Source organism: Vitis riparia, chromosome 4 (genome assembly GCF_004353265.1).
Source record: "Vitis riparia cultivar Riparia Gloire de Montpellier isolate 1030 chromosome 4, EGFV_Vit.rip_1.0, whole genome shotgun sequence".
NCBI lineage: Eukaryota > Viridiplantae > Streptophyta > Magnoliopsida > Vitales > Vitaceae > Vitis > Vitis riparia.
This window is the reverse complement of record NC_048434.1, coordinates 18,198,809-18,211,354: the sequence shown is the minus strand read 5'-3', so window position 1 is coordinate 18,211,354 and position 12,546 is coordinate 18,198,809. Positions and strand designations below refer to the sequence as shown.

At 33.4% G+C, this 12,546-nt stretch overlaps 1 protein-coding gene across 1 annotated transcript; it reads left to right on the top strand.

Moving 5' to 3' along the window:
• The first annotated feature begins 9,492 nt into the window (after positions 1 to 9,492).
• Positions 9,493 to 12,104, top strand: LOC117912928 (BES1/BZR1 homolog protein 2-like). The gene is made up of 2 exons (XM_034827736.1): positions 9,493 to 9,957; positions 10,782 to 12,104. The coding sequence occupies exons 1-2, from the start codon at positions 9,733 to 9,735 to the stop codon at positions 11,505 to 11,507; spliced, it is 951 nt and encodes a 316-aa protein (XP_034683627.1). The 5' UTR covers positions 9,493 to 9,732; the 3' UTR covers positions 11,508 to 12,104.
• Positions 12,105 to 12,546: the final 442 nt, after the last annotated feature.

Here is a 12,546-nt window from a genome sequence, read left to right as displayed (position 1 = left end):
TCGCCGGTCCAGCGTCTTCGGCAATTTTTTAATGTTTTTTTAACTGGGCTATGCAGGTTAGCCGGTTTTTGTCTTTATCTTTTTCAGTTGTGTTTTCTGAGGAATTGAATCCGATTGTGGAAGGAAAGCTCCCACTTCCCACAAATTTGGTACCAGTAATAATTAAAAAGAGTAACGTATGATAAAATTTGATGTCATCTTATCCAATTTATTTATGAATATTGTTATTTAATGAATGTTACCACATTAATTATAATAAATATTAATTAAATATTATTTATGACTTTTATTAATACTCATTAATGAGTATATTAATAGAAGTCATTTGAAAAACTTATAAAAATGTTTCTTATCCCAGTAATATGCATCCTTAAGCAAAAAATTTTTTTTACTTTCTCTTATTCTCTTTGTATTTCATTCTCTCAACTTTCTTTTTTAATTCATTATTTCCATTATATATATTATTAAAGTAATATATAATTTATCTCTATTACTTTATTTGCGTTACATTTATCCTTGTTTTACAACAAATATATATTTCTTTAACAATATATATAATGAGAGGAAGAAATCGAAGAAGAGAGTTGAGAGAATGAAAGACGAAGAGAATGAGAGAAAATATTATAGGGGATTGAAAGCGCTTTTCAAATGACTTCCATTAATATTCTCATTAATAAATATTAATGGAACTCATAAATAACATTAATGATTTTCATTAATGAGGATTAATGGAAGTTTTTTTTTTTTTTTTTTTTTTTTTATAAATAATATTTAATTAACATTTATTATAATTAATATGAAGTTATAACAAAATCAAATATTTAGTAATAAATATTCAATAAAATTAATGAAAAAATATATATCAATATGATATTTTAAAAAATAAATTATTTTTCCCAAACATTCTTGACATTTAAAATAAAAATTTAAAAATAAATTTTAAATAATAAATTTAAGAATAATTTAATTTAAAATCAATGTAAATTATTAAATAATAAATATAAAGTTTTACCAAACACTCTTAGTAAATTCTTCATTAAATAAAAATAATTTAAAAGCAATCACTCGGAAAACTGCTAATTTAACATATTATCTATATAGATATTTTACACGAGCTCCATTAAGGGTGCAAAATGATGCAAAACCAGTTGGACGAGCCCAACCTGAAAGGTTGGGCCATGCTAATGTTTCACAACCAACTTTTCCTTCTCGCATGGTGGCCCAATCCCCGAGAGAAGCCCAATCCACATTCCCACTGTTTGTCAAAAAATTCATTTCAATTGTTGAAGGGCTTGTATGTATTCATAATTTAACTATACATTAAAATACTTAAAAAAGGAAAATGTTTAAAGATCCAATTTTATTTTTTTTTATAAGTAAATTTAAGAATAATATATTGCTAAAGAGGGACCGTTTTTTCTTCCATGGATTTTTAAACGATACTCTTAAAAGGAGGTCCATTCTGTCCAATGGGCTGAAGACCTAATTAAAGCCACACAATAGGCCCATACAGAGAAGCCAGAAACATCTCTGTATGGGCCAACTTGTGGTTTCGCTTTATAGTCCAATTCGCTTCTTTATCTTCCATGCCTGTCACCGACTCACATGCAGGCCTTGACTTCAAAAAGAACGATTGTGAGATGTGTCTAGTCTACTGAAAAAAAATTGATAAAATATAAAATATATATATATAATTATCACGGGGCTTGCAGGAGTTGATCACAGACCATGGAATGAAATTGTGCATAGAGAAGGCGTTATTACACATGTCAGCCTCCTAATAAAAGAAAATTAAAAAGATAAAAAAAGACAAGATAATTAGCAATATAAAAGTCATATGCACGTGGGGCAAAAGTTGGTAGTCGTTGTCGGATTAGCAAGACCTGTAGAAAGTAATAAAGCTTTGAATTTGGGACATCCCCAATTCCATCCATTAATGTTCATCATCTTTATTATCATCTTCAAGATTAGGCTTCTCCCCTTTTTTTTTTCACATTACATCGCTAATTTTTCCGTGAGGGTTTCAATATTGAAAAAATTAGGAGGTCAAGAATTGAGAGCGTAAATGGATGCGATTGATAGGGTTAAAATAGTAAAATTAAGTGAATAAAGAAATGATTAAGATTGGAGGATGAGATTAAGGTGGAAAGAGGAAGGAGTAATGAAGTCACCCGTCACCCCCACGTGCTCTCACGTACCGATGGAAATGTACATCTTTGACTCTCTTCTCGAGGAATAATAAAATAAAAATGGTCCCCCGAAAATGGCACGTTCATCAATTCAAACGCACGTGTGGGGGGAAGGGAGTTGGCATTTCAATGGCATCTGTCAATTGCCAGCTGTCGCTCCCGTCGCATTCGATCTTAGCTGGATCCGCACGTGCCTTGGCCCCCCTGCTTTCGCTGTGAATCTGTGATTTGGTTGCACCCTTAATGCCACCGACCCAGTAATTTGACACAATAGCATTTTCGGTTTCCCATAATGGGACGGATGTGGGATTGATACTTTTTCTCACCACTTTTTGTATGTTCAGCAATAAGAAAGTAATGAGAATAAAAAATTGAAATTAAGATTATTTTAAATTTAAAATGTTTTAATCGATCACATTAGGTGATCGATGCCACCAGAAATGTTGAATTTGACATTTCTTTTATGACCTTATTAAAATAAATGTGATGATAAAAAATATCAAATTTACTATTTTGCCCATCTTGTATTGTAAATCATAATATTGTTCTATATACATAAAACTGAAAATTAAATGCTTTTTCGGTATTTTTTTTCATTTTTTAAAATCAAAGTAGAATTAATTTTTTATTTAAAACGTAATTAACTCTTAAACTTATTTTATGTCCTTTAAATTATGTCTAATTTTTTTAAAAAAAAATTAATACCTCATTTTTTCTAAAAATCATTGACTTATTTTTTAAAAGATAAGTCTTAAGGAATTCTTATATTTTAAACAATATTAAAAAATAAATTTTCATCTTTAATTTTATTATATAAATTATTTTAAAAAATAAGTATATGATAATAATTAATTAAAAATTCATATATTTTTAAAATTATTTAGATAAAAAATAAAAACAAAAGTAAAATAAGTTTAGAGTAATATATAAAAGAATTTATTAATTCAAAATATTTTTTTTTTCATTAATTTTTTTTTTTACCCAAATAGACTGAAAAACAAGGGATTCCCAAATAAAGAAAAAAGGGAGAGAGAGAGAGAGAGAGAGAGAGAGAGAGAGGAGAAGGGGAAAGAAGAAGATGGGAGCTGGGAGCTGTTTTCTTATATCATGCAAGACCTGTCAACGTGTGATTCGTGTGAAGGACGAAAAAGATTTTGATTTCCTTTTTTTTTTTTCTTTTTTTTAATGTTTGTCGAATGGTGTATGAACCTGAACGCGGAATGTCAAAAACAAGACCAGGTCCCAAGTCACGGCCAGCCGGGCCTCACAGTTGCAGGTTTTGTTCAACAAATAATGGGAAAAAGGAAAATGAAAGGAGCACTAAAATAAAGGAAGGAAGGGAGAGGCAGGGGAGGGGACAGGGGGGTAGGGGACCACATTCACGTGTTAGGCGCAGTGGCGGACACGTCAAAAGCGACGGAGTGCAGTGGTCCCCTGGAGCAGGTGGGGTTGGGCAAAACCCTGTGGGGGTTTGTGTGTCGCACGTGTGGAGCCGACTGAAGCTGCAAAAGTAGCGTCTAAGTGTAAACATGATTTTGAATAGTAGGGAGTGTGTGGGGGTGGGCCCCCCCGCCCCCCACCCATCTGACCTCTCTCGGTTGTCCCCTTGTGTACCGTTCAAACTGAACATCACGTCATATTTACCCCAAATACCGGAGATGCCATCTTGTAATCATCCCCCCACCTTTCCCCATAAATCATCACATGTGCCCGCCCTCATCACGCTTTCCCAACTTCCCCACCATCATCGCTCCACATACCCATAAATCCCATGACTATTCATTCCACTGAAATGACCCTCCTACCCCGTGTGGGATGCGACTTGGTAACGGCATTGGTGTAATTAAGGGGAGAGAGGGAGGGTGGTTTGTGATGATTATGATGTGAGAGCCGAGTTCACAGAATCAGGACCTATGTAGCATAATAATGATGATCGATGAAAAGAAAATAGTAGAAGTGAGGGGCGGAGGCTGGCGGTGATCCCTCCTAACTGATACATCGATGATCATAATAATAAGAGGGAGAGTAGGACCATGCTATGTCCCCGGTACCTAATGGTCCTTATCTAGTTGAAATAGCATTGGGAGCCTGCAATCTTGTGCAATATTTGTCAATAATGGTGGCGCCCATATCACCGGCCCCATTTAAAAGCGTCACTGTTCCCTTTTTGCAACCAGTTTTGTTTTCCACGGCTTAGGTTTGACTCATTCTCATCTTTCAGCACGACTCTGGGTCTACACGCCTCCATAGTTTTGCCTCACTTTGCTCCTTTTCTTACGACTCTTTTGTTTACTCATTCTTTCTCTTTCTAACGAACATTTTCCTGTTCAAATTTTGAAATCTTTTATGTTTCTAATCCACTCTTAAGATTAATTTCATTTATAAGTAAGCAATTTGCTGCGAAAATTTTATATTCTTTTTAAAACTGAGTCGGATATAAAAATACAGCAACGTCCTACATAGTTATTATGGGCACAAAATCTCAGCGTGTATTGTTAATCTTAGGATGCAGCATCCAGCACACTGTATGATATGATCCCCTGGACCCTTACATTATTGGAACAGTTGGGCACACAAACCAGACCATGCAGTCCTATAAAAAATAAAATAAAATTTGCAGACTCTCTAAGACTAAGAATTAGACACAACCCCACGTGCATTATACGTGGCGGCCAACTTATCTTAAATTGCTTACTATAACGCGCTTTTGTCAACTTGTATTTTTATAATTAGTTGCTAACAAAAGAGCGGTGGTAGCTCAACTTTATCTAATTTAATTTAACCTCAAGAAAAGACAAGGCAAATTTACAACTTCACTCAACGGGGAATTAAAATTGTAACGCCGTTTTTAAGTATAATTTTATATTCTTTAAAATAAAAATATAGAAAATATATTTGATAATTGAAAATTATTTATATTTTTTGTTATTAAAAATAAAAAACATAATTATTTTTAATTGTTTTTAATAATTATTTTAAAAAATAATTATACATATATATAAAATGATTAAAAATAAAATATAGAATATATTTTTTAAGATTATTTTTTGAAACAATTATCAACACAAACACGTAATTTTCTTCATTTTTTTTTAAAGATCAAAACTTGTTGGTTTTTATATTAAATATCATAAAATGTAAGAAATATAATTCTCTAACAAAAAATTGTTAGTGAAAGAGAGTAATTAGAATTCAAAATTTCTGAAGACTTTGATATCATACAATCAATGATGAGGGGGGTTCAAATAATGGAGGTGCTAGGTTCTCCATCTTATCGTGTATAGGTGACAGTGTGTCGCAGGGAATCTAGGAGGCATTATGGGGTTTCAGAGCTTTGTATATTACAAATATATTAACAAATTAATTGACAAATATTTTTTCAAATTTATGATATGAGAAGATAAAGGGAGAATTTTAATTTAAATATTTGTTTGCATGTATTTCTTGTGTCTATGTAGAAGTAAAATCTTTAAACAAAAATATAGATTAATCTAATATAAAAAAGATCGAGGTAGTGAAAACTTCTTAGTAACTCCATTTTTTTAAAAACATGTCTTATATAATTGTCATATTATTAAAATTTAAAAATAAAACACTTTAAAATAAATAATAATAATAAGTCAAAGTTAAATTAATGAAAAATAAATTAATATAAACACGGTAAAATTGTTATTTAATTAAAATTTAAAAAATAAAAATAACAATAATTGAATGTTAGAATAATAATAATAATAATAATAATAATAATAATAGTTGTCACTTAAAAAATAAAAATAAAAACCAAATAAAAATTATATGAATATTGAAAATTTTTATTTGTTATTTTTAACATTTTTCTTGAATTCTTAATATATAAATTATTATCGCTACTTAATTGTCCCTTCCCATAAAAAAAACCCTCTGAGGGTTATTTTGGGTGTTTTTAGTTAACAAAATGAGTTTACATCCTCTAACTCTTGAAACTAGCTAATATAAAAATTTGCATCTTTTAGGGCAATTATCAACACTATCTCCCCCTTAAACTTAATTGCCCCTTCATAAAAAAGGCTAATTTTACCAAGAAATTGATGGAAAATGTAAGAAAAAATCTACAGAAAATATAAATGGAAAGAAAAGGTAAAAAAAAAAATAAATAAATAAAGTTAATAATTTTTTTAATATAATTTTTCAAATTCATTTTATTTATTTATTTACTTAGTTTTATATAATGATTAAATAATTTTTAAATCATATAATTTTAATAATAATATTTAATTTTTTTATGTTTTTCACAATAAACCAAATATTAAAAAATTCCCCCCCCCCCCCTCCCCCTTTTTTTTCTTTTACTATTTTCCTCTTGTAACCAAACATAGCTAAAAGATATGTTGACAACAAATTCCATAGGTATCAATGAATTTTTGTCATTAGGCCATGTTTATTTATTTATTTTATCTGAAGTTTTAATAACTTAAGATGTTTTAAATATTATTTATATCTTAAGTTAAAACTTTTGAGATATTATAAATTTATAAATTAAATCATTTTTAGACTTTAATTTTTTTTCTTAATTTCACGATATAGTTAAATTAAATTCAATACTTAAATTTTGAAAAGTGTTTTTAATGCTTGTAAATTTTAAAGTTTATTGAGTCATTGTTAGTAGTATTTAAAATGTGTTTGACAGTGATTTTAAAAAACGTTTTTACAATTTTTAACATTTAATTGATAAAAATTTTCAAATGTTATAAAAGTTAGAAACGTTTTTTAGAATTATTACCAAATGAACTCTTAGTTTTCAAATATCACCTTAACAGTATTTAACATTAAGTATTCCATGATCTAAATCTCTTTGAGATAGACATATATGGATTGTTTGTTAAAATTGTATAGAGCCTATCTAGTTTGTATTGATTGATAATTTTCTTAGAGTGCGCTCACTTTGTGAAGTAGTTATTAACCAATGTAGCATGAAATGCGGATGAGGGAGAACAACATGGAGTGAGTGGGAGGAATGGGGCATGCGACAACCCTGAAGTCTAGTGTGGAGCCACATAGTTGTAGCTGCCATATTCATCCTCTATAAATTGAAATGAAAAAGAGAAAAAAGATTTAAGACTCTTAACACTTTGGTGTTGTTTGTGAGAAAAAGTAACGATAGGGATTTCAGCCCATGAGTTCTCCACAAGCCCAAGGCTTTATGGAAGAGAAAGAATATTAATAAATTGAAAGAGAAGTAGTACAATGCCTTCAACAGGAAATGGAAGGGCAGCAACAATACCTTGACGAGATGTTGATGTAGAGGAATGAAGCATTGACATGTGACAAGTAAGGAACTTAGAGCACAACTAACTAGGCAATATTTGCCTTTGTATTATACCTACTTCTACCAAAAATTAAAAGGCCCTCTTGAGATAAATGAATTGAAAGTAAAAATATATGCAATCAAGGATCGAACTACAAACATACGATGGATCGAATAATTTGAGGCCTCATTGGTACTCTATTTGTCATGCACATTGTGCAAGCTGAGGATCCTATTAGATTCACATTTCCAAAGTTCTAAGTTTATGATGGTATGAGAGATCCAATGGACTACTTAATGCACTTTCGTTAGCATATGACCTTGATGCAGGGTGATGATGCACTTCTCAAGGCCTTTCCATCAAGCCTTCAAGGCCCTATTTTGGTATAGTTTCTTATCTCTTAGAAAGATCCATTCACTTTTTTTTTTCCAAGTTAAGCACTGTTTTTTTTTATCCGTCCATGTGCTCTTCTCAATAAATAAGGGACATGGATTCTTCGTTTAATCTTAGGATGAGTTGAATAACAAAAGGAGAAAGCCTTAGAGAGTACTTCCATTGCTTCAATATTACTTTGGTCTACGTCCAATGCTATGATAATATTATTGCCAATATTGTTTTTGAAAGGGAGTTTATTAACAAGCTCCAATTTATATAAATCTCTTCATAAAAAGATGTTAGCTAGATGGAGGAATAATTTTTCGAAGGATTACAAATATGTGATTAACATTTGATTGGGATGCAATTAAAAAATAAAAATAAAAATAAAAAAGCGATGATTAGTGGGTGGAGTGAAGAGTAATTTTGTTATGGCTATCAGTTTCAAACCTGGGATCCTCTATAGAGGGAGTGGGTGAATCCTTGTTCTCCTATCCACCTCATATATTAAGAAAAACATCACTACTGGAGTTTCAAGGTTTCCAAGGTTTACTATCAATGTGAATACAAGAATAATTGAAGGAGATAAAATGCATAAGAATGAAAATACCAAACCAAAAGAAAGGAGTTGAGGAAAATGCAAAACCAAAATACAAAGAGAAATTTTCTTGAAATCTCCCTCGGTATGTAAGAAAGAAAGTGCTTAGTAGAACTATAGTAATGAAAAAAAAAGAAAAAAGAACAAGAACACTAAAAAAATAGATAACATCGCTAGGAAAGCTAAACAATCGGTATAAATGATAAGAAATGCAGTATTAATAATACATAGAAAATTATTTCAAAATTAAAAATCATCAAATGTATTGTGTTTTCTAGGATAACGATTTTCTTTAATAGGAAACATTTTAGCTCCAACTCAAAACTATTCATAAAACCAAAGTTTGCAACTTGCACAAGATAAAGAAAACATGTACAATCCATGCTTGTCGGGGAAGTAGTATAATAGTTGATCCTAAGTATTCCATAATTTGGTATTCTCGCTAATAGAAATATGTGGATTGTTCTTCAAATTTGTATTAGAGTTCGTTCAAATTACATTGGAAGATAACTTTTATAAAGAGCCTATCCATTATCTAAAACAATTACCCTATATATAACATAGGAACAAGAGAGGGAAATATAGAGTGAGGGAGCGAATGGGACATGTGGTGTCCTTAGAATCTAGTGTAGAACTACCTCACTTTACCACAAAAGGAAAAAAGAAAGAAAAAAGAGATTTAAGACCCTAAAGACCACCTATAAAAATTAGCAATTAATATAAATTACATTTTCATAAATATTAAAATAACATTTATAAAATAACAAATTATATACTCAAAACGATGAAACGCCGTGGATTTTAAGGATAATTTGGAGGCATAAAATTAGTTTACAAAAAAATTCACTAGAAAAAAAAGAAGGCAAGACATTAGTTGGCATTAATTAACTTATGATAATTTGTGAATTAAAAATATTAACTAAAATATTTAAAAACACTACATACATAATATAATAAAGAATAAAGATATTAAAAAAAAAGAATAAATTAGCCTAAGAAATTGCTGGGTCTTTATTGCCGGAGGCTGAATGTGATTGTGCGAGTGGGCGTGTGTGAAACTGAAAGGGGTCAAGAGAGAGAAAAATAAGAAGAGGAGCATCCAAAGGGAAAAGGCATTTCTTCCACAAAACTCACAGTAAACAAAGCGTTGTTCTCGTGAGAGACTAGTCTCTGCTGCGCTGTGCTGTGCAACGCAACACACCCCTCTTCCACAGAAAGAACACAAGAAAAATACCGAAAGGATAGAGAGCCTAGAGGGTGGAGGGTGGAGGGTGGTCGCCGGAAAATGGCTGGAGGCGGATCATCCGGGAGGTTGCCTACTTGGAAGGAGAGGGAGAACAACAAAAAGAGGGAGAGGAGAAGAAGGGCCATAGCTGCTAAGATATACTCGGGGCTTAGAGCTCAGGGCAACTACAAGCTTCCCAAGCACTGCGATAACAACGAGGTCTTGAAGGCTCTATGTTCTGAGGCTGGTTGGACCGTTGAAGAAGATGGCACCACCTACCGCAAGGTTTCTTTTTTTGCATCTTTTTTTTTTTCGATTCACGTCTTCTTATTTCTGGGTTTTTCTTCCTATATCATTTTTCTTTTTCAATTTTTTGGGGTGGATGATGAATTCAGATGTTAGATCTCCTTATTTGGGTGTCTTCGTTTCTTTTTGCCTTTCCATAGATCTACATGCATGCTTTGCTTTTATTTTGTTTTCTTTCCTCTTTCTTTGTCTTCATCTGGAAAATTTGTTGTTTTGATGTGGGATTTCAATCCCTTGTTTTTTTTTTAAAATTATTTAAGATGAAGTTGAAGTTTTCGTTCTTATTGATTGAATAGACGAGAGTTGTGATTTTTTTTGGCTATTTAGTTCTATGGATTCATTCCCTTGGTGGGTTTTGATCAGGGAAATCCCTGCAGATCAGAAAGGGTAATGAGATAAGGGATTTGAACTTCAGGAGGATCTGTATTAGGGATTGGGGATTTTCTCCTATAATCATCCCCTTCCTTTAATTCCGTGTTTCATTTTGATTTTTTTATTCTATGATTTGACGAGGTGGATTTTTGCTTTGCTGTTTGGGCTAGTTCTGATTGGAAAGGTTGAGTTTTCAATCTTTTTCTCTCGTATTGCTTTACATTCTTGTGTTTTAATCGGATACCGTTTTTGTTCGGCGTTTTCTGAAATTGATACGCTGAGAAACACTTTCCTCAAATCCAGTAATGGTACTAAAATCTGATCTATGTTAGAATCAATCTGGAAAAAGGTGATCGTGTTTTCCGTTTTCTTCAAAGCAATGTATATGCTTCTTCATGCTGATTCTAAGCTATATGTTTTATGTCTCACAGGGATGCAAACCACCCCCAACGGAAATTGCAGGCGCTTCGGCCAACATCAGTGCATGTTCGTCCATGCAACCAAGCCCACAGTCCTCATCCTTCCCAAGTCCTGTACCCTCTTACCATGCCAGCCCATCGTCCTCCTCTTTCCCGAGCCCAACTCGGTTTGATGGAAACCCCTCTTCATACCTCCTCCCTTTCCTCCGTAATTTAGCCTCGATTCCTACATCTCTCCCACCTCTTCGAATATCCAACAGTGCTCCTGTAACCCCGCCTCTTTCTTCCCCTACTTCGAGAGGTTCAAAGCGGAAACCTGACTGGGAATCCTTCTCAAATGGCTCCCTGAATTCCTTCCGCCACCCTCTATTTGCCGTATCAGCCCCCTCTAGTCCTACTCGCCGCAACCATCTTACACCTGCCACAATACCGGAATGTGATGAGTCTGATGCTTCTACTGTTGATTCTGGTCGCTGGGTGAGTTTCCAGACAGTAGCACCCCAGGCAGCTCCATCTTCCCCTACATTTAATCTTGTAAAACCAGTGGCTATGGAGTGTTCTATCCCCAATGCAGTTGATGAGCATGGAGGTCTGGGCTGGGGTGCAGCAGCAGAGAGGGGCCGGCCAGAGTTTGAGTTTGAGAGTGGCAGAGTGAAGGCGTGGGAGGGTGAGAGAATTCATGAGGTAGGAGTGGATGAACTGGAGCTTACACTTGGGAGTGGGAAGACTCGTGGTTAAGCTTTGTGCATGATCTAATCTGGTAATATAAGAACAAGAGGAAAGAACTTACCATATGTTCTGATTTCTTTGTGCATTCTCAAAAGTTCCTGGTGTTACTTAGCCACTCATGTGGCATTGCTGGAGTTTTTCCTGTTGCTTCTGCCACCCCCTGGGACACCTTGATTTCATATTTGGTGCATCCTATCTTTTCTTTCATTTGTACAGTCCTCTTTCTCATGGGCTCATTACAGGAATCTATACCTATTGGATTCTATGGCTGAAGTGCAAGATTTTGAGGCAAGCTTCATGTAGGGACTGCAGTTCTCAAATCTTCAGAGTGGGAAAGACTGGAGCTGAGTGAAATGGGAGGTTATAGTCTTACTTCCTTGCTTATGTTTTAGAGTTTCTTTCTTTGGTCCATTGATAATAGGAACCTGTTTAAATTATCATTGGTGGATGGTCTCACAAGCTTCAAATATAGAGATTGTGTGCTATTTCTTTTTTGGGATTAAGGAATTTTATCACTTAAGTAGACCCTTTTGAAGAAACACAAACTCAAACCATTTGAAGTTAGTTTGTTATTGGTTTATTAATACATTTCTTGTTGGCAAGCAACCCCTTTTCTTCAACTTTACTTTATGGAACTACACTGGTAATTGGCACAATCAATTCTCAGTTCATCTCCTCTAAAACTCCAAACCCTGGCTTGTGATGGGACACGCATCTGCCAGATTGAATTTATGGCTGAAATTAATCTGTTTGGATACTTGAGATGTTGTAAATAGCTAAGCTTTTGGAAGTTATTTGCCCATCAGTGGCTCTTCAATTGGGTTGTCCAAACCAAAATAGGAACACAGAGTGGTAGGGCAGGGAAAAGTGAATAGAGATTGAAATGAATTTGAAAGGGGTTTCCCCAGGTAGGGCCGTCTCATGCTGTTTGAAGTTTTGGTTTCTTATCGAGAGCTCATACTGAGCTTTCTGCAGTTTGTTGCCTTTTGTGGGTCAAAGAGCATCTTGGAACGAAACCTCCTTTTGGGCCCTCTCCCATGTGATATGT